Genomic DNA, 23,277 nt, shown 5'->3' with positions numbered 1-23,277 from the left:
ACTCTGCAAAACTGTCAAGGTCATCAAACACAAGAAAACTGAGAAACTAGCACAGCCAAGAGGACACTGAGAAGACATGATGAGTAAATGCAATATGGTATTGTGGATGGGATCCTAGAACAGAAAAAGAACATAAGGTAAAAACTAAGAAAATCTGAATAAAGTATAGATTTTAGTTAATAATAATGTATCAACATTGGTTCATTAATTGTAACAAACATCTCATACTAATGTTAGGTATTAATAACGGGAAACTGGGTGTAGGATATTTGGCAACTCTAATACCTTCCTGATTTTTCTGTACATCTAAAACTATGCCAACAAATAAAGTTAATCAAAGGTGAAAAAAATGAAACCACCCAAAAAATAGAATAGAATATGGGTTTTTGTGGGGTTTTTTGTGTGTTTTTTAGTACGGAGAAGGCCTTTCCGAGTGTGATCCATCAGTAGGATTCTGGTTAAATTATGGCAGCTGATAAAAGAAAAAGTAGTTCTATATGATACAGAATAATCTCCAAGATACCATAAATGAAAACAACAGTGTTCACAACCATCTATCATTTTTATAAAAATATCTTTGTACACACAGAAAACCCTCTCCCTGATACATTTGTGTATCTCTGGAAAGATAAACAGCCTCAGTATCCTGGTAACAGTGCTTGCTTTGGGGGAAGGGAAACTGGTTAGTCTAGAGGCCGAAACTGGAGAGATAATCATTTTTTACTATACTAGTATTTCGTGTGTATTTATCATTTGAAAAAATAATTAAATACTTTTTTAAAATCCAGCTCTACTTATTCTAAATCTAATGGCCTTTTTACTGGATAATACGCAGCAGAAGTAAAAGAACTAGTAGGAATAAGTTTGTAGAGTCAAGTGTGTACCAACTGACCTAGAGAGGAATAACAAACTAGATATATGATTCGATTTGTTCAACAATAAAGAATGAGGTCATGACATTATATTTTCTACATTGGATACCAGATAAAGAATTTCTGTGCCAGTTGAAGATGATAATAATGTTAGTATTAATGGCCAAGTACTTTTCATACATAATTGTATTCAACATTTCCAAGTGCTTTGTGAAATAGATATTAATGTTCAAATTGCTAGTTAATGGCAGAGCCTAAAGTGAGCTCAAAACCACCATTTATTTACTAAATTATACAGTATTAAGAAGTAGCTTAGGGGCACCTGGGTGGCTCAGTCGGTTGAGCCGTCAGCTTTGGCTCAGGTCATGATCTCGTGGTTTGTGAGTTCAAGCCCCACGTCAGGCTCTGTGCTGACAGCTTGGAGCCTGGAGTCTGCTTGGAATTCTGTGTCTCCCTCTCTCTGCCCCTCCCCTGCTCATGCTCTGTCTCTCTAAAATAAATAATGTTAAAAAAAATTTTTTTTAAACAAGTAGCTTAATATTCTGAGCTCTAGCTTTTAAGAAGCATTGGATAGGATAGTATTCATTCTAAAATCCAACAGAAATGATAATGTGGATAAAGGTTTGCAAAGAATTAAAAGCCATTATTCTAAAATAAGGAATGGTATTCTACCTTATGAACAATTTTTATTGAGCCATTTTCCTTTGGGAAAAAAAAGTGTTGAGAGAGCCACCTTGTGTTCATATTTTGAAAATACACATTTTTTAAAAAATTCAGTATACTTTCAGTTTCAGGGCTCTGTTTTCAATTTGCTGATTACAGTTGACCCTTGAACAACATGAGTTTGAACTGCATGAATTCACTCACATGTGCATGTTTTTTTGATAAAGACAGTACAATACTATAAATGTGTTTGCTCTTCCTTCTGATTTTCCTAATAACATTTTCTTTTCTCTAGCTTACTTTATTATAGGAATATAGGCTATAATACATATAACACAAAATATGTGTTAGTGACATTATGTTATCAGTAAGGTTCTGGCCAATAGTAGGCTATTAGTAGTTAAGTTTTGGAAACTTTTTTTTTTAAAGTAAACTCTACATTCAATGTGAGGCTCGAACTCACAATCCCAAGATCAAGAGTCACATGCTCTACCAACTGAGTCAGCCAGATGCCCCAGTAGTTCACTTTTTGAAGTCAAAGGTCACACTCAGATTTTTTTTTTAATTTTTTAATGTTTATTCACTTTTGAGAAACAGAGAGAGACAGAATGCAAGCAGGGGAGGGGCAGAGAGAGAGGGAGACATAGAATCTGAAGCAGTCTCCAGGCTCTGAGCTGTCAGCACAGAGCCCCACGCGGGGCTCAAACTCACAAACCACGAGATTATGACCCGAGCCGAAGTTGGACATTTAACCGACTGAGCCATCCAAGCACATCCACACTCAGATTTTCAACTGCACAGGAATCAGCACCTCTAAACATCCAATGTTGTTCAAGAGTCAACTGTACTGAAATAGCTTCAGCTATCTATTTATTCCTCTAAAAGGCACAAAGAGAAGTGATGGCAGAGTCTATGCCTCCTTAATTTTTTTAAGATTTTATTTTTAAGTAATCTCTACACCCAATGTGGGGCTCAAATTCACAACCTTAAGATCAAGAGTCGCACACTCCACCGACTAAACCAGCTACGTGCCCCCTTAATTTTTTAATTATAGCAGCTAACACAGTAACATATATGAAGTAGGCAATGTCAAGTGTGATTTAACCATCAATCTATTACTAGGAAATAGTAAAAGAGAAAAAATGGAGGATGGTGGGAACTTTGAGTGGGTGGGGGGGGGTGGTACAGGGGGTACAAGGAAGAGTGAAAAACCACAACAGAAGAACCTTATATCTGCATAAAGCTTTTAACTTCTGCAAAGTACTTTCATTTCTATTAGCATAGTTGAAGAAAGTACTGGAGACTGAGTGTAGGACCTCTAACCGAAAGGCAAAATTTTGCATTTTCCCTTCACAGTATGGGTTCTTTCCTTTAGTCAATAAATAGAAATACTATTGAATACCTATGAAATAGCCACCATATTAGAAGCAATAAATATCAAAACTGATAAGATATGATCTTTACCTGAAAGAGTTCACCATCTAGTGGGAGGAACCACAAATAAATGAAATGTGATAAAAGGAGAAAAGAGATATATACAAATTGTTGAGAGACAGAGGAGAGAAATAACAACAATAACAATATTGAACATTTGTGAGTAAATTTAGAGAGTACTATTTTCTCATTTGGTTGTCAGATTAGTCTTATATATGAGAATAGTCTTATATGTGAAGGAGGATAGGTATTACCCATACTTTTATTTTGCAGATGGAGAATCTAAAGCTCAAAAAGCTTGTCCAGGGTGTCATAGCTAGAGAGTGGAGAGGAAACTCTATTCTATTTCCTTGGACTCCAAGTTTCATGGTTTCATCACTATATCCTATAATTCCCCAGGAGGTATTGAATAGCAGATTAAGAGCAGGATTTGAAATGAGAAAAACATATGCTCAAGTCCATACCTTCTACTTATTAACTCTAAAATCCTGGGCAAGTAACCAAACCTCTATGGATGACCATCTCTCTTTGTAAAATCAGGATAATACCAACTTCTCAGTATCATTTTGAAAACTAATTGGGGTAATGTTCATAATGCACTTAGTGTAATAGCTGGCAGAGTAAACAATCAATGGTATTATTATACACAGGTAACTTTTTATTAGATGCAAATATGGTATTTAATATTTAACCATCAAAACAGATGCCCAACTAGAATGGAAGTTAGTATGTCATACCAGTGCATAGTTCCAAAATGAAAGAGAATAATTTTCAAATAAATGTGTCTTTCATATTTTAGAATGTTCTGCTCTTCATAATATGATAAAAGGGCTACAGCAGACCATTGAACATCAACATAATTTGAAAGGTAAGTTAGAAAAAAATCTTTGAAAATATGATATATTTGAGTGCCTTTAAAAATAGAGTTTTTACATCACTGACAGTAAGTTTCTTTTAATCTGGACTTGTTAAACTCATCGGCTAATGCCAAGACTTCTCATTACAAAATAATACGTTCCTAAATTGTTATGAAATAAGAAATACCATGCTGAACAGAATAATTCAGTCATATTCTGACAGGAACATCAGAGGATATTTTATAATCATATTCATAATTCTCTTTATTATTTTCAAAAGTTTAGAAATATATTTGTTCTCAGAAGTACTCTTGGTTTTTAATGATCCTGTGTTCAGTTTTGAAGAGTAGGTATTTCGTAGTAGTTACATGATGAATATACTATTCAAACAGCAGTGATAGTTCATGATTTAGTGTTTTATCAGAGACTAAAGCTATGTTTGTGTAAATGAAGCCAGCATATTCAGCTTATTTTATTTTTACTAGTCGTGATAACCCAATAGGCCTCTTCATTGACAAAACAGATGAAGCAACCAAGTGTTCATCCTGAGTTAGCTACAGTGCAGTGTTACTGGGATTTTCCTTTCATATAGGAGACTAGATGAAAGTCCCTAGTTCAGAGTCCCTTCCAACATAAAACTCTCATCAAACAAGAATGTTTTTACCTTAGTCTTCTATTGTTATCATAAAGTACTTTTTATATGTAGGTGAAGTATGATAATGATCTTACACACCATTTATTTGCTTTGGCATGTTATTCCTTATTGTCTTTATAATGTTCTGGTATTTATCTTTAAGAATTACTATTCTTCCTTTTTCCCCATTGTTTTACCTTAAAATATCTCCTCAAGGGTTGATGAAACAAATATAGAAATTGTATTAAAAGACTTTACACTTACATTGTCAGGCAGCATCTGCAGTACAGAGAGGATTCAGCTCCTCTGGAGAGCAAAAGAGTAATATAGAGAACTACACCATCTCCAGTGCCTTTTCTTTTCTGTGTTTTTACTGTTTGTTTATTTTGAGAGAGAGTGCGAGCAGGGTGGGGACAGAAAGAGGGAGAGAATGAATCCCAAGCAGGGTCCAATACAGAGCTCCATCCCACAAATGATGAGATCATGACCTGAGCCGAAATCAAGTCAGATACCTAACTGACTGACCCACCCAGGTGCCTCTCCAATGCCTTTTCTTTTGGCTTAGTCCTGCAGACTTCTGATTCCCTTGTGTCCAATAGATTTTCATTTTTCTTGACTCTAGCAGTCTGCTCACTTTTTTTCAGGGTTTGATCCCCATCCCACACCTGGTCTGGGCTTTCATTTTCCATATCAATGCTAATGGTTCAGAACAACTTTTCCCTTCTCTGTGACTAAATACAATACCCAGCTGCATTTAAAAAATTGTGAATGTTCATAATCCTTACAGTCCTCTTATTCTAGGATTCAAATGGTACTTTAATTGAATTCTTCCTAGGATTTTGTTCAAATAAAACATCTACCAGAAATTAAAGTTACTTTGAAGTCTCAGAAAGTTAATGTTTAACATATTCATTACTGAATTATAATTAATTTTTTGTACAAAAGATATTAAATATTGACCAATGCTCAAGAATACAATATTTTCATAGTCATAATATCCTGTCTTTGAAGTAATGTGTGTTTGGAGTTTAGAGTATGGACATGGGTCCTTAGTAGAGTAATTCATCACAATATATCAAATGATAGGGATTTTTCCTGTATCATATTACTATATATTATATACTGGTTTAGGAGAACCCCTATAATACATTGTATTAAAGATAGTTACATTATGCCATCTAACTTATGGTTAGTTACTACCAGGGCAAAGAAAACAAGATTCAGAGATTTTTGTCCATTAGAGGAGAATTCAGGAATTTAGTTTAGAAATTGAAACACGTTGGCAGGGTGTCATATGAAGAAAAGAGGGAGACACATGAAATCAACTGTAAACACAGAGCACCTTCAAAATCAGTAGAATTCAAACTCGTTTTTTCCAATTATCTCTAAATGATTTCTTGCAATTTCGTATTGCTTTTTTTTCCCTGTTTGAACTGAACTTGAATAATTTGAATTTATTTCGGCCCTTAGACTCTATCAGGGTAGGTTTCCAGGAAGACATCATTATGTATAGTACAACTTTACAAAATTGTAGTAAGCAGAGTGATTTAATCAGAATTGATCACTGACAAGAATGTTTTAAAAAGGACAATAGCACATAGTTGAGTGCTATTTTGTAAAAGAATTATCTGAGAAAGTAAACTAATCAATGACAAGTTACTCCTAAAGAAAAAAGTATTGCTCAAATTAAAAGTAGTTTGAAAAATGTAGAAAAACTTCTTTCAACATGCAGTAATTTGACATGCTAGCTTCTAGTACATCCTTGGGAAAATGCTACATTTATATAAGTATATTCTGTATGGAGAAATGGTCTGCTATGAGAATATACTTCAGAATCTTCATTATTTAAAAATTGCCTCCTTCCAAAAGAGATTTGCTAATGGCACATTAAAAGAAAGCTAAAGAACAAAACATATAAACAAGGCCAACTACATAATTTGCAGGGCCCCATTCCAAATGAAAATGTGGGGCCTAATGTGCAAAAGGCAGGAAAAAAGTAACATTAAAAGTTCTAAAATATAGAGCTTTTTTTCTTTCTTCTGTGGTCTCTCTCAACTTGACAGGTTTTTGTATTTGCTGTTAATGTTGCTGTAAGTAAAAAAGAATGAAAAATTTTAATTAGGAACATAAATGTTACCATTCATCTTTATATTGTGCAAATGAATTTTAAATCCAAAGACATGAGCATTTAACTCCTATGCAGAATCACAAAAGTACATAATTAATACTTCCTAGCTTGCACATGCATATTTGTTTCATTCTTACCAGAATAGTGTAAATGCTGCGCAAAACTACCTAAACCATTTATTATTCATTTTACTTCTTTTTTTTAAATTTTATTTATTTTTGAGAGAGAGAGAGAGAGAGAGCAAGAGAGGGGCAGAGAGAGAGAGGGAAACAGAGGATCCAGGCGGGTTCCACGCTGATAGCAGCAAGCCAGGACGCAGAGCTCAAACTCACAAACCTGTGAAATCATGACCTGACCTGAACTCAAACTTTCAACCAACTGAACCACCCAAAAGCCCCTCATTTTACTTCTTGATACCTGCCCTTGCTACCAATACTCTCTACCTACACTTACTAAAGATGGACTAAAAGGAAAAGGAACTGTGAATTTTCCTATCCTTCTCTTTCCTTTTATGTCTTCATTTTTAGCATAATTATTGGGTTAATAGAGGGAAATAACAGAATTAAGAAAGGACATGGTAGAGTTGCTTGGTCATTCATATTTCTTAGAATGCTACTGCTTTGTTTCTGCATTTGAAGCGAGTTCTAGTGAAAAAGAAAATGAGGCCCCTTGCTTACTTAGTTGCAGATGGAACATGTTTACCTTGTACTTGTATTTTTGAGTCTTGCTGAACTCCCAAGTATCATGAGTCCACCAGAATTCTGTGTTCATGGGGCATTGCAAGTGCCGTGTATGAATGTAGTGGCAAGACAGAGATGTTGCTCTTATCTTCTCTGCTCACATGCATGCTCCATTGTCCCACTGGAATTTACTTAAAAATATAAGTTCGAAGACAAAAAGAACTTCAAGACATTAGTGGCAGAATGTTAAAGCAAGCGTTGCACCCTTCTGAGTGCAGGGCCCAACACGGACACACAGATTGCACATTCATAATGCTGGCCCTGCCTGTAATGAATAGGAAGAGAGTTAGGAAAATACTTGGATCAGAAACCTCACTTAAGGAGTAGGTGCTTCAGTATTGCACAAAAGTTAGCTCTAAATTTTCTAGAAACAAAGGCAAAACAAAATAAGAAAAAAAAATGGTTATATAACTATAAATTTCCAATTTAAAATAAAATAAAATAAAAACATTCAGTTAGTTAAAAGGCAAAAACTTTTCCAGGATCTGAGTAAATGCCACTGGAGGACAATCTTAATTTAGGTCAACATAGCATTTCTTTTAAATTTTAAATTTTTAAATTTAAATTTTTAAATTTTTCTTTTAAATTTTTTGTAATGTTTCTTTTATTTTTGAGAAAGGCAGAGTATGAGCAGAGGAGGTGCAGAAAGAAAGAGGGATACACAGAATCTGACACAGGCTCCAGGCTCTGAGCTGTCAGCACAGAGCCCAACGCGGGGCTCGAACCCCGAGATCATGGCCTGAGCCAAAGTCAGACACCTAACCAACTGACCCACCCAGGTGCCCCTAGATCAACATAGCCTTTATTCAGGCAACCAATCAAGTAAAAACTTTGAATGTAAAAATATCTAGTTTATTATGGAATGAAATTATTACAAAGCTAAGCAATCTAATCATAAATGATATTTTAAAAACTCGCTGTAAGTGAACAATAAATATAAAGACAATGTACACTTAAGGACTTCCTCCCAGTTCAGTACTAAAGGAGAATAGCTAATTTTAGAAAAATATACTGCAAAATTATTAGAGTCCAAGAGAATAAGTTGAATTTTGGCTGGGCCAGAGAAGGATTACTTGCCAAATATAAGGACCAGGTAGACTCTACACTGATACAAAATACTATTTGAATTTACAGATACTCTAGCCAGACCATGAAGAGCCTTACCACTTGAAGAAGTAGCCAGAGTAGAAACCTTTGTTTGAAAATCTAATGTAGAATCTGGTAGGATGACGAAAAAGTAACAGCGCCAACAATAATCATATGTTGTTTGTATTACAAATGAAAGGCAACATGGAGCCAACTGAAGTGTAATATAAAGTATTAAGGAATGTTTGTTATTTCTTCAGTAGGTGGCTTTAGTTCACAGATAAGTTATATGGTTCTGTTTAGCATTTAGCATAATTATAGATGTGCCAAAACCAGATAATATGCAAGCAGTATAACATTTGGATGGGTTGATCAGTTATTCTGGCAGAGGGAAGACTTATCATCATTAAAATGTCAGTTTCCTGAAGTTAATATAGACATTTAATGCCATTTTAAGTAAAATTCTAAGTTGGGGTTGGAGGAGATTGTATAAAATAATCTTGAAGCTATTTGATGGAAAAAACAAATAAACAAGAGAACTGTAAAAAAAATAAGAAGAATGAAGAGAAAAGGGAGTTTTATTACCAGATAACAACATGCCCTGAAGCTGTTGTAATGAAATCATTATGGTATTGGCATAAAAATGGAAAAATACATCCACAGAAAAAATAGAGAACTAGATTCTAGAAACAGGCCTCAGTATTTTTTAATGTAATAGATGACACAAGAAATATGTCAATTTATTGGGAAAAGAATGGCATTTTAACATATGGTACTGGCACAACTAACTTTCCATCTGGAAGAAAAGAAAGTTGGACTCTTTTCTACCACATTAAAAATAAATTCCACATGGAGAAAAGACTTCAGTATGAAAAAGAACAATAAAAACTTAAAAGAAAAGTCAGGATATATCATCAGCTGTATCCAGGATACAACCTAGAGCTAGCTGCAGGGTGTCTTCTTGACCAATCTGGAAACTCCAGATACTATATAAAGAAAAAAAGACCTAACAGACTTTTTTAACAACAACACAACAAAAGTACCACACAACAGCAACAACAGCAACAAAACTTTGCATGTTATTTTGTCATGCAAAAGTGAAAAAAAAACAAGTAATTTATTTCAAAAAGTGTTTTCAAATACAAATGTAGTTTATATCTACAATCTACAAAGAGCTCTCCATATACAAAGAGATCTACAAATTGACCAGCAGGGATAAATAGAATTTTTTAAATGAACAAAAGATACGAATAAAATTATGGAAATGTGTATGTGTATACATACATGTGATCCAGAGTTTAATAAGTTCAAGGGAAAAACTGAGAAGGAAACACAATTACACCAGGGGTGTGGGGTGAGGAGTGAGGAAAAAGGAGAAAAAAAAGAGGGAGAGAAAGAAAGCAGAAAGAAAATGAAAGAGAGAGAAGGGAAGAGTGTCCTAAGGGTAGCTCAGCATCTATGATATGACCCTATGTATATAAAATTATAAAAATGTATTTACATATATGCATAAAAAAATTACAGATTTGAAGGAACATCCATTTTTAGGAAACAAGTTTTTTGCAAAGTAATGTATGTAGTACAATTTTATATTGGTAAAAATAAATAAAACCAGTACAAATGTGTGACATGTTTATATATGATTATATAAGCTGGAAGAAAAGTAGGAAAGAAATACAGACCATGCTGCTAACATTGATAACTTTGGTGAGGTAAGTGGAAGGGAAGGTGTGTAGAGATGATTAGCTTCCCCTTACAGATGCTTCACTTGCTAAGACAAGCATGTATACTTTTATAAATTAGAAAACATCGGGGTCACCTGAGTGGCCCAGTCAGTTAAGTGTCTGACTTTGGCTTAGGTCACATTCTTGTGGTTCATGAGTTTGAGCTCCACGTCAGGCCCTGTGCTGACAGCTCAGAGCCTGGAGCCTGCTTTGAATTCTGTGTCTCACTCTCTCTGCCCTCCCCGACTTGTGCTGTCTCTCTCTCTCCCTCTGTCTCTCTCTCTCTCAAAAATAAACATTAAAAAACTTTTGAAAAAAGAAAGCATCAAATACCTTTTCTTTCATCTTTCAGTGATGGATGCTTCAGCATTTCCAATAGGTACAAGAGGTATTAGTTGCCTAGTTAGCACAATGTTTTTGTTTTTTTTTACACAGTTCCCAGCCCTTAATTATTGTGACAAAAACAAAACAAAACAAAACAAAACAAAACAAAAGAAAAAAAAAACCAGAAAATCTTAAACTTGAAAATCATACAAAACTGAATGATACTGGAAAGTATAACTCCTTTATTATAGAGTTCAGAATCCTCCAAAATCTCCAGTTTCCTAATTCTAGAATACATATATTCTATTAACAAGTCACATTTCATCTTGGAAACTTTCAGGTTACATGGTTATTAATGTACTGTGTCCCTATGGTTTGAAAATCCCATTAGAATGGGAGTGAGTGGGAGAAACATATCTGAAGTATTTGTTCTAAAGGCAGTAGTATATTTTATAAGTAAGTATTTTAGTTGGAAATATTGTCAAATTATTGGTGCTTTCCATTCAAGGAAATATCAATTTTCCAGCAAAATTTTTATAAACTAAAGCCACCATTCAGATTAATCTCTTCATTTTAAAATATGACACTTTAAAATATAACACTTTCTTATCTGTCTGATTACAGCCTTTGAAAGCAAACTGATTTTAGATTTCTACTCTCACTGTAATGTTGTGATTTAATGGATATTTATGCTGCTCATCATCTTCCCCTGTAAACATAGTTCTGGATTTTCTCTTTCTGCTCCAAATACTTCTATTCTCCTAATAACCAGGACTCCAAAAGTTTGCAGTTACTATGTACTCTTCCTCTCCAACAATATCAATTTTACATATTCATAACCTCTTACCCATGCTTCTGCGACAGTTTCACACGTAGACTCCATTTCCAAAGTTCCTCTTAACAGTACTATATTGCAAGACAAGCCTTCCTAAAGCATTGTTCATATAACATCCAAAATCTTTAGGGGTGCCTGGGTGGCTCAGTCAGTTAAGCGTCTGACTTCGGCTCAGGTCATGATCTCACAGTTTGTGAGTTGGAGCTCCACACTGGGCTCGCTGCTGTCAACATGGAGCCTGCTTTGGATCCTCTGTCCCCCTCTCTCTCTGCCCCTCTCCTGCTCACTCTCTTTTTTTTTTCTCTCTCTCTCTCTGTCAAAAAATTAAAATAAACATTAAAAAAATCTTTAATGGGGCGCCTGTGTGACTCAGTCAGGTAAGCGTCCAACTTTGGCTCAGGTCATGATCTCGCGGTCTGTGGGTTCGAGCCCCGCGTCGTGCTCTGTGCTGACAGCTCAGAGCCTGGAGCCTGTTTCAGATTCTGTGTCTCCCTCTCTCTCTGACCCTCCCCCGTTCGTGCTCTGTCTCTCTCTGTCTCAAAAATAAACGTTAAAAAAAAAATTTTTTTTAAATCTTTAATGATTCATTATTGCTGTGACTAGTTATTGATTATGTTATGTTAAGATTGTAGGAGGAAAAGTGTAATAGGATGTTGGGTGGGACTTGTGCTATTAACCTGAAATTACTAACTAGGGCACAAGATTTAAAAATATATATTTCTAAGCTAAATATTTCTGTATTCTAAAGAGAGCTGCTAACATGTTACCAAAAGTTAGGGTGAACCTAGACTCTCTATTATATTAGCCCAACTAAAAGGCAAAAAAAAATCACACAATTTGCAGAGACAGAGCAGAATCAAGCATGGCAGAGATGTTGGAATTATCAGACTGGGAATTTCAAAACTGCTATGATTACTATGTTAAGGACTGTAAGGGATCAAGTAGATAACATGTAAGAACAAATTGGCAATGTAAGCAGAGAGATGAGATCCTAAGAAAGAAGCAAAAAGGAATGCTAGAGATCAAAAACTCTGTAACAGAAATGAAGAGGGCTTTGGGAGGCCTATACACTACAACAAAGGAGAATTTATCTTAAGTATACAAGACTGGGTCAACATTCAAAGCTTCATTAATTTAATCCAGAACACCAACAGATTGAAAAGATGATCATATTAGTAGATGCACAAAAAGTATTTGACAAAATCCAGCACCCATTCATGATTGAAAATAAAACATCTCAGTAAACTAGGAGTAGAGGGAATGTACTCAACTTGATTTAAAAAGAAAATCTATAAAAGCCTACAACTAACACCATATTTCATGGTGAGAAATTAGAGGCTTCCTACTAAGATCAGGAATAAGGCAAGGATATTCCTCTCACCACTCCTTTTCAGCATTGTACTAGAAGTTCTAGTACAATAAGACAGTAAGACAAGACAATAAGACAAGAAAAAGAAATAAAAGGTATGCAGATTCAGAAGTAAGAAATAAAACTGTCCTTGTTCATAGATGACATGACTGTCTAGGTAGAAAATTCAGAAGATTTGGGAGGAAAATAACTTGTAATTAATAAGCAATTATAGCGAGGTTGCATGCATTATACAAAGTTAATACATAAAAGTCAACTGTTTTCCTATATAACAGCGATGAACAAGTGAAATTTGAGAGTAAAAATACAATAACCTCCAAAATTCAATATTTAAGTATATGTATAACAAAATATGTTCTAGATCTATATAAGGAAAACTACAAAACTCTGATGAAGTAAATCAAAAAGAACTAAATAGATGAAGAAATAGTCCATGTTTATGGATAGGAAGACCCAATATTGTCAAGATGTCAGTTCTTCCCAACTTGATCTATAAATTCAGTGTGATCCCAATCAAAATTCTAGCATGTTTTTTTGTCTATATTGACAGACAAACTGATTCTAAACAATACAAAGCTATAATTACTGTTACCCAAGTCTAGTGTCTCATTCATCCTTGTCACTGGTCCCCAGTAGTCCCTGAACTCAAGCCCCGGCCTCTATTTCACTCTGGTTTTGAATTACAAGTCTTGATGCCAAGTCTACTCCTGGCCTATATTTTAGCTTTGAGCCTTTTATGTCTGGCTTAGGTACAGAATCTGTCTCTGTTTCAAACTCTCATCACACACTATATCAGGATGGACTCTTTCCTGATCTAATCTAGAGATTACCAAGGTGAGTATAGAAAACTGTCAAGCACTGCTCCTTCTTAATCATCCCAAGTCAGGAGATGGCTTTGGTTATATACAAAAGATGTCAATTATGGTAGGTCTGAAACAATATGGCAAATTAAAGATGCAAAACCATATTTTAATATGTTTCTCTTTTTTTCTTATTTACATTTTACATGAAAAGACATTAAGTAAATATAACAATGCTCTCAATAATGTTGCTGTAAGATAAAACCTTCCTCCCTTTATAGCTTATATATCTAGCTTAGAATATCACTTATCTTCTCTTTTGGCAGTGGTTTTATTTCCATTACCCATCCTGTAATACCAACTATAGTAATTTTCAAATATGGATCAATCCAACCATACACCTGCTTTACTGATAAGGCTGCAATTACTGAAGACTAATGGTAAAAAAAAAAAAAAAAAAAAAAAAAAAAAAAACATACATTGCAGACCTATGTTAATTTATGAATCTCAGTTTCAATTATACCTTTCATTTATCCTGACTTTTCAAACTTTGCAATCTTCTAGCCCCCAACTTTAAACCTGTTCTTTTCTCTTTCAACTTATTTTACTTTCTATTTCACAGAAAAAGTGAAAGCTGTCAGACATAAATTATCTCATTTCTTACCACCTAGTACCTCTTCTTCCCACTATACCTCTTCCAAATATATACATACCTGGACATATCCTTACTACCTTCCTCTTTAGCTTAAAAAAAAAGAGAGAGAGAGAGAAAATCCTTCTTCCTATCCAAAGTTAATTCCTCCACTTGGGTTTAACTCTTGTCTCTCTTCTGGGGTATTGCATCTTCAATTGTCCCTTCTTTTCTGTCTTTAATTTATTTCTACTGTCCATTCCTCTCAGCATTTAAACAACTCACATCTTTCCCATATTTTAAATAAACAAGAAAATAAAGTTTCCTTAACTTTAGGTTGATTCCCTCCAAATGCCCTCACTCTTTCCTTTTACAATCAAACCTCGAGGGAATGGTCTGGTGTACTCACTCTATCCATTGCCTTACCTTTGCCTAGTCTTCAACTTACAACAATTGAGCATTTCCCAAAGTTTTCAGATTCAAAGTTCTTTTACTTGATCTTCTTACTGCTTTTATTGCTACTTATTATGATCCCTTTAACCTCTCTTTTCTCAGTACCACTCTCTCCTGCATCTCTGGACACTTCTCAGTCTCCTTTACAGAATACTCTCCTTTGGCCACCTCTAAATATTTCTCAGCCTACCAGAAATGTTTTCTGGATATCTCAAGCAATCAAATTTAGCAAGTAAAAATCTATAGTCTTCATTTCACTCCTAAAAGTCTTCCTCTTCTAATCTTTCCCAAACTGATGAACATTTTTTTCTTTTTTTTTTTTTTTAATTTTGCTTTGTTTTTTGAGAGAGAGGGATGGGGCGCAAGTGAGTGAGAGGCAGAGAGAGAGACAGAGAGAGAGAGAGAAGCAGGGCTCACCTGAAGCGGGTCTCAGGTTTTACCAGAGCTTGAACTCACTGGATATGGGACTCAAACTCATGAACCTTGAGGTCGTGATCTGAACCAAAGTCAGATGTTTAACAACTGAGCCCACCCAGGCGCCCAAACATTTTTCAATTACCCAAACCAGAAACCTAGAAAGCAGGTTTTTTGCCTCTGCTATCCAGTCAGTCATAAGTCTCCTGGTAATCTTACCATCTAAATAATTATCTTCATTTTCTTTTATGTCCTACTGCCACTGACCTAATTGAGGCTCCTGTTATTTCTTACTTGATCTATTTTTACTGATACCCATTCATCTAGGGTCAAAACCTGCCCATTCGTCATCTACACTGCCAGATCATTTTTTCAACATGTAACTAATCATTTCCCTTCACTGTTCAAAGTTCTTTGACTGTAACCTATAAGATAAAATTTAAAGCCATTCATATGCAATATGTCCATCTCCTATTAGGATATGGCTTCAACCTATGTAACACATCCTCCTCAGAGTTTACATTCCAACAATACTGTATTTGAATTGTAACTTGCCCAAATGTGCTATAGTCACTCAAGCCCAAAGTCTTCTGTGCAGTTTTATGTATGTGAAATGCGTTCCTGCCACATGGGGTAACCCTTATCATGTAAGTCTTAGTGCAAATGGTTTCTCTTCTGTAAATCCTTTCCTGACTTCAGGCTGAATAAGACTTTTTTTCCACAAGTCCCCATGGTAATTCAGACACACTGCCATTCCAGAGCAATTATCATAGCATATCATAACCACTTACACATCTGTTTTACCGTTTGGCCGTAAGTTCTTTGAAAAGCAATAATTTTGTTTGTTTCAATATTTCCAGCGCCATGCATGCAACCTCGTGTGTAGTAGATGCTGTGTGTATGTGTTGAATGCATACATGAATGGAAACTCAAAATGTTAAATGTATTCCCATGTTAATTAAAATTTTTTGTGTATTAGGATGCCCTCTGGTTATTTTTACACAGGTGAAAATGAACAACTAAAAAGAAATGCTGATCTTATGAGAGAAAAGCTGAAGTCTCATGAACAAGTGAGTTTATGTATTTTTATATTCAATCAAATTCCTGTAGAGCATTTGTCTTCTCAAATTAGAAAAAAAAGGAGGGTGGTTTTCATTAATAAGGACAGCCAAAATTTGGAAAGGAAATATATATGTGTGTATGTGTGTGCCAGAATTTTTAATGAATAAAACTTCTTAAAGAAATAACAGTTTTAAGGACTCTAGTCTCTTTGCAGACTATAACGCACTAAGGTATCACTTACATTACTTTGTCTTCCCACCAAAAAGAGATATAACTATTTTGCTACATATTTTTAAATTATGTTAATAAAACTTTTACTCTAGAGTATACTCTATTATATTAATTAGCACTTTTAAACTTTTTACCATAAAATAAATGAGTCTTTGATCTTTCTGATTTAAGTAACCTTTTGCAATTTTACTGCATCATCCAAACGAAGGGAAGACTTTATGTGGACTTTATCCACATTGGTTATGTGGATAACCAATTCTTTCTCTCCCCAGGGCTACCATACCCTCTGCTACTTTTTCTTTCCTCCTATAGGAACAGCATATGGCAGCAATTATAGAACAAATAACACAGTGCCTAGAACATAAAAAGTTCTCAGTAAATGTCAGTTCCCACCACCCTTTGGGAGGCTTATTATCATAATTTTTTTCTCCTTTCCCAAGAGCCAACATGTCAAACCTTGGCAGACCTAAGATTTCCAAAACTCAAATTGGATCTGTATCAAGCTTAGAACTTCAAGTTGAAGGATCATTTCCATATTCAATCTGGTTCCTCACTTGAGTTAATTTAAATATGTCTGGAATATATCCCACCCTTTATTTTTCCTTTCCTTTATCCCTTTCCTTTCTTCTTTCCCATTCTTTCCATACCTTTCCTATAAAGCTCAATGGTAGATGGTACAGTTAGGGTATCATTGGGGCAGAGAAAAGGGGGAGAAATTTTTACCTTCTTTCTCTTCTAAAATGTCAAGCCATAGAATATTGCTTAGCCTAAGATACTATAGGAATTGGAGACATCATGATGAGTAAAAATAAAGTCCCTGCTTTTATGACGTTTAGAAGCTTTTCTTGAACCTCTTGCCTTCATTAATGTACCTTTCTTAGTATCCTATTTTATTTTTATTCTTGCTGCTTTCCTTTTCTCCTGCCTACATCTTAGGACTGTAAGTGGTTTATGTAGGAACATCCCTCTGGAAAAATTGTAAATTTTATCTTTGGGGGCTTTCTCTTCCAACACCTCTCTGAATGCGACTGTCCACATTAACACAATAATCATTCCTATGCTGCAGCAACCTAAGAAACTAATCTCAGGCACTTGTCAAGCACTTCTCAACTCCCAAATTCATTCTTCTCTAGCCTCCTCCTCATAAAACTAAACTTTACCATGGGTAGTGCTTAACTTCCTTCTGGGAATTAGGGATGTTTATATAATTTTCAGAAACAGAACTTCAGGTCACATTCAAAGGAGTCATCCTATGTTAGGTTAAGCTTGCCAGCTATTGAACAGAATGTACTATTAGCTCTAAAGTATAACTTTGGCTTTAATTGACATATTTTAATGCTATCATGGCATTGATTTATACAGTTACCAAAATACTTTGAGATTATATGATATGTTAAACACTGGTGATGAGTATTCAGGAAGCAAAGATAAGAATACATTGTCTCTGGATGGGTTGTATCTACTTGGACCAGAAATTGTTCCTTCTCAAAGCTGATTATTCAAGCGATAAACAATATCTTTCCTCTCTAGATATGGTTACATATTAACAATTAATATAAAGTATGAGAATTTCACCTTTCTAATTAGTGGAAAGTTGTGTACATATATTTAAACTGAAGAATTAATATGTATTTTAATCTTTAGGAATATAAGAATAATATTGCCAAACTTATGAGTGAAATGAAAATCAAAGAGGAGGGACATAAAATAGAAATAAGGAAACTTTATCAGGATATGCAGGAAAAAAGTAAGTTTTTATTTTTGACCTACTGAATTCTAAGACATCATAAAATAATTTAAATGCATGTATAAACTTTTTTCAGTAATTGCCCGTATTCTTGAATGAACATTGCCTTGATGCATTTTAATTTGGGTTTTGTACCTTTCAATTTATTTATGTGATATAAATTACAACATTTCTAAGCTGGATTTATGGTTTTTGTATTTAACATTATTTAATATGAAGCAGCTAATGTCCTTATATAAAAATTAATGTGAAATGTATAATACCTTTAATATTTATATACTTGGCATATAGGATATAATTTCAATAATAAAATTTCTTCCTTTATTAAAGCAGGTCTCATGATCTTATGCTGAGAGTTATATGGTTTCATAAAAGTAATAAAAACTTTTCCAAATGAGCCCATACTTATGTACAACATATGTAAAAATTTGCTGGAAATGAATGTCAGAATATAAACCTACATCTACAAAACTGCTAGAAGAAAGCATAGAAGATAATCTTTGTGAACTTGAATTAGCTACAACTCCTTGGAAAGAATTAAAAAGCACAAACAATGAAGGAAAACATTTTAACTTGAACTTTATCAAAGTTACTAACTTTTGTCCTTCAGCACTAAGTACAAGGCCCTGATCCTGAAGACTGAATATGGCTAAAGTTCACTGGAGAGGATGGAAAAAAAGAGTCTCTCAGTAGAGAGAAAATAGAAGCCAAGACGTAGAGAGGGGAAGACATAGGACATTCTAGGGAATAATAGTCTATTTCTTACCTCTTCTTTGCACCACACAGAAAGGTTAGCAAGAAAAAAGCCAGCAGCCATGGCTAGGGCTGGATTCTTTGACCCCTTGAATTTTAGGATAAAAAAAAAAGGGAGGGATTAAAGGTTTCTGAGAAAGTGATGGCCATACTTAGAGGTATGCTTTAGGAAGACTAATCTGGCAACAGTGTATAGGGTGTAGAGACTTGTGATTAAGAGCCTGGACATAGAGTCCAACTGAGGCAAAAATGAGGCTTGAAACTAAGTAAGTAGTGGATTAATCATGGATGGAGACCCCTTATTTGTGAGGCTTGTGGATGAGTTGACTCCTTCTTTTCCCCCTAAAGTCAGAAATGTCCTTGAGACTCCCATACTGGATAATATGGTATCACTAGTAGGAATAGGAAAGATAAGAGCAGAGGAAATTTGATGAAGCATAGAGACATGGTGTGAACATGACAGAGGCCCAATCACGTGGAACAGAGTATAGCGGGGGTTTGATGTAGCTCTAGAATCATCCAGTAATTTGGGACCCCCTGTACCTAGGAACCCAGGCCTTGTGTCCCTGTTTAACCACTAAGTCTCCTATTTATTGTCTCTCATATATATATATATTATATATATATAAAATATTATATGTATTATATATTATTAATATGTTATATTATTAATAATTAATTATTAATTTTATTACTATATTACATATTATATTATTTATATATTATATAATTATATATAATTCACGTTTTTTTAAATTTTTAAAATGTTTGTTTATTTTTGAGAGAGAGAGAGAGCACGAGCAGGGGAGAAGCAGAGAGAGGGAGACACAGAATCCGAAGCAGGCTCCAAGCTCTGAGCTGTCAGCACAGAGCCTGATGCAGAGCTCGAACTCACAAACTGCGAGATCATGACCCAAGTCAAAGTCGGACACTTAACTGACTGAGCCACCCAGACACCTCTATATATAATTCATGTTTAAGAATACAAATCAGGGGCGCCTGGGTGGCGCAGTCGGTTAAGTGTACGACTTCAGCCAGGTCACGATCTCGCGGTCCGTGAGTTCGAGCCCCGCGTCAGGCTCTGGGCTGATGGCTCGGAGCCTGGAGCCTGTTTCCGATTCTGTGTCTCCCTCTCTCTCTGCCCCTCCCCCGTTCATGCTCTGTCTCTCTCTGTCCCAAAAATAAATAAAAAACATTGGAAAAAAAATTTAAAAAAAAAAAAAAAAGAATACAAATCAGCTTATTTGTTCAGAAGCAGTTAATGGGTGATCTTTGTGTTTCAAGCATTTTGTAGGGGCTTATTCAAAATATATAAAACCTACCCTGCATATAAACAGTTTCTAAAATATGTGTACTTATTACCAAAATGTACTTGCTTATGGATTGTTTAAAATTCTAATGAAATATAAGCTTATAAAATGTTTGAAATGTTAAGATGAATTAACTGATTAGTTATTTATTTATTTTCGTTTTCTTCAGTTGAGTCAAATGAAGAAAAGCATAAAGAACTGATAGAGAAAAAGGAGGTGGAAATTTCAGAGTTAAATGCAAAGTTAAAAACTCAAGAAAACGAAAAACAAAGTGAAATAATCAAATTACAGCTCGAGGTAAGTGTTTAAGGGTCTGCTAAATTTGAAGATGCATCCCTTAAGTCTAGATTGAATTTTGGTTATTTTTCATCACAGTGAGATAAATTTCAGGTATAGAAACAACCCTGACACACTCATTCTCCGTCACGTGCAGTTCTCAAACACCAGACCACGCTAGCTACGCTACCTTGCAGCATTTGGCTGGAAGGTGGGATTCTTCAGTCGTTCAAAAGGTCCTGGTTTCCAGAGAGGGTACTGTTTACTCTGAGACTGGAGATCGATAATTCAAGGATTACCCACACTTTGTAGCTGAGTCTATGCAAGCTTCATAGGATTACCATTCCAGCAGTGGGGAGAGTGTATCTAATCGTTAACATTTTTCTCTCCTCAGCAGAAATTGTGGAACCCTGGTAAACCAATAGAAATTCCTTCAACTTTTATTAAAAAGAGGCAGGTTGCTCCCTAATAAATGTGTGGACAATACATATCAGAAGGGCAGACAAACTAGATGTTTAAAAAAATGTTAAAGGTGTTGTATGGAAACCAATTTGACAATAAATTGTATTTAAAAAATAATAATAATAAAAATAAATTTAAAAAATAAATAAATGTTAAAGGGACCTTACATAGGGCATCTCAAAGGCTGCAGTTCTAGTTCTAGGCTCTAAAGCCTTTTCAGTAGGTTGTTTAACCAGATGTCAGAATCTCAGAGACATTGATGTTTTGACAATATATTTGTTCTTTAAAATTTTTTTTCTAGATTCTACCCATCTCCATTTCCATCATTCTTCCATTGCTTTTCCCCAGTCTGACTCCCACCTGACTTTATGTTGTCAGAATTCCCCAGTTTAGTTATTAAAGATAACTTACTATTCACGTTCATGGAAGTTTGGTATCTCTGGGGTGTTTGGTGAGGTTCAGTGTTGAAATCTGTACAATCTTTGAGCAAAAGGGAACTGATGTTGACTTGAGAGGCATTTTGCTGCTGCTACTGTCTCTGGTCAAGTGTGCCCACAACCCACAGAGAGGTCTGGATAGCCAACTGAGAAGCAATAAGCCATGTTTCAGGTTCTACCATCAACTTCTAATCCATTGATTGCAAATGTGCATTTTGTTTGCCATCTGTGCCCTGTCTCTGGTGGAGCCCAAATCTGTGGTTTACACTGATGCACACAACTGTTTTTGTTCCTCGTCTTCATTGTAGCTATCCATTTTCCTCCTCAAACCAGAACACAATCTCACAGAGTTTGTTTTTAGACCACAGAGAGGCTACACTGAACTCAACCCAAAGGGAAGAATTATAATGAAAGATTTTGCAAAAAATATATGTATACATGACCTGTAAGAATGACTTATGAGAATTTTTTAAACCTGATTCAGTTTAATGTCAAAATAGTAAGAGTTCAGACTGAATCAACAAAATTATATCCAGATTCTACCACTTAGTCTCAAAGTTTTTACAGTAGAGTATATGAGTTTTTATCCCACGACTGTTGACTATACTACATTTCTTTACAAAAGGATACTCACAGTAACGTGAAAATATTTTTATCCATCTTTAACTAGATTCTCAACCCTAGTTATCTAGATTCTTTGCCTTGCATGATAGAATCATCTATCATCTATCTTTTTAATGTCTTAAAAAGATAATGCTGACTCCATCCCAGAATCTCTAAGGTAGTGCCCAGGTATTTGGTACTTTTAAAAAGCTCCCCAGGAAATTTTAACATGGAGCAAGGTTAATCTTGTTTGGGTGTTCCTTGCTCTTTCTTAAAAACTGTTTCTTAAAGAAAAACTTCTCTATATTGTATTGTACAGAGAATATACTTAAATTAGAGATTACATGTTAAAAGATATAATGGATTATACTTATATTTATAGAAGCAGTTGTTTAACTAGAATGTTCTCAATGACTTTCTTTTTAAACTTGATTCAGTTTGATGCCAAACTAGCAAGAGTTCAAACTAAATCAAAATCCTATGCAGATTCTACTATTTTGCCACAGAGTATCTACAGAAGGGTATGTGAAATTTTTTTCCATAGCCATTGTATAAGAAAATAAATGTTCTGTGTGTTTCTATAAAAGCTATCTAGTATTTACTAACAATATACTTAACAGTTTTTCTTAAAATATATCACACAACCAGAAAGATACTAGGTTTTGAGTAATATTTAAAAGTCACTTTCAATTTAAAATAGTAAATCTTAGGGGTGCCCGGGTGGCTCAGTCAGTTAAGTGTCCAACTTCAGCTCAGGTCATGATCTCGTGGTTCACAAGTTTGAGCCTCTCTCTCCCCCTCTCTCCCTCTCTCTCTCAAAAATAAATAAAACTTTAAAAAATTTAAAGACATAGTAAAGCTTAGCAGTAAATTAAAACGTTAGAGAAGTCCTCTGATCTTTGGTCATGTAAGGAATTCCATGATCTGTTCTGAACTAAGGCTGACCTGCTATTCTGAAGTTATTTAGGCACTTAGGTAATATATTTTTTTTATTGTTCAACTCCTACTTTATGATTCATAACTTCAAGCTATATACAAAAAAAGAGAATAAACTAAAACAAATGGTGCTAAAATGTGTTTTAATATCCTTATTCCAGTTGTACCCCATAAGCCTCATAAAAATAAAATCATAAACCTTTCAAAACAAGCTTTTTTAATCTACTTAAACCAGAAATGTAGTTTTTGTTGTTTTATTGCTTCTTGTATTTAATCTTACTATTTCTGAATTGCAGTAACAAATTTTTTGCTGCTTTATTTAGAAGCTTCAACATCTTCAAGAAGAAAAAAACAAGGAGATTGCAGTTCTTCGTAATACCATTCGCAATTTAGAGCAACGTCTCTCTGTTGACAAAGATTCTCAACTTAAACCTTTTGACAAAGGATCTTGCCCTAAGCGTAGACGGTTTTGAGTATGACAGTAAATTCATTAGTT

The 23,277-nt window shown here is 34.7% G+C and overlaps 1 protein-coding gene across 6 annotated transcripts in view; it reads left to right on the top strand.

Moving 5' to 3' along the window:
- CCDC152 (coiled-coil domain containing 152) overlaps positions 1-23,277 on the top strand; it is a 28,661-nt gene extending 5,384 nt beyond the window's left edge. For all 6 annotated transcript variants that reach the window (XM_042950807.1, XM_042950799.1, XM_042950789.1 and 3 more), the window contains exons 4-9: positions 3,769-3,837; positions 15,970-16,034; positions 17,902-18,004; positions 20,237-20,364; positions 22,283-22,366; positions 23,105-23,277. In XM_042950807.1, coding sequence (XP_042806741.1) covers positions 3,769-3,837; positions 15,970-16,034; positions 17,902-18,004; positions 20,237-20,364; positions 22,283-22,366; positions 23,105-23,254 — 599 coding nt within the window. In that variant the 3' untranslated portion in view covers positions 23,255-23,277. The remainder of the gene's footprint in view (positions 1-3,768; positions 3,838-15,969; positions 16,035-17,901; positions 18,005-20,236; positions 20,365-22,282; positions 22,367-23,104) is intronic.

This window comes from Panthera leo, chromosome A1 (assembly GCF_018350215.1).
Source record: "Panthera leo isolate Ple1 chromosome A1, P.leo_Ple1_pat1.1, whole genome shotgun sequence".
NCBI classification, from domain to species: domain Eukaryota; kingdom Metazoa; phylum Chordata; class Mammalia; order Carnivora; family Felidae; genus Panthera; species Panthera leo.
The sequence above is the reverse complement of the archived record's forward strand: the minus strand, read 5'-3'. Positions and strand labels throughout refer to the sequence as shown.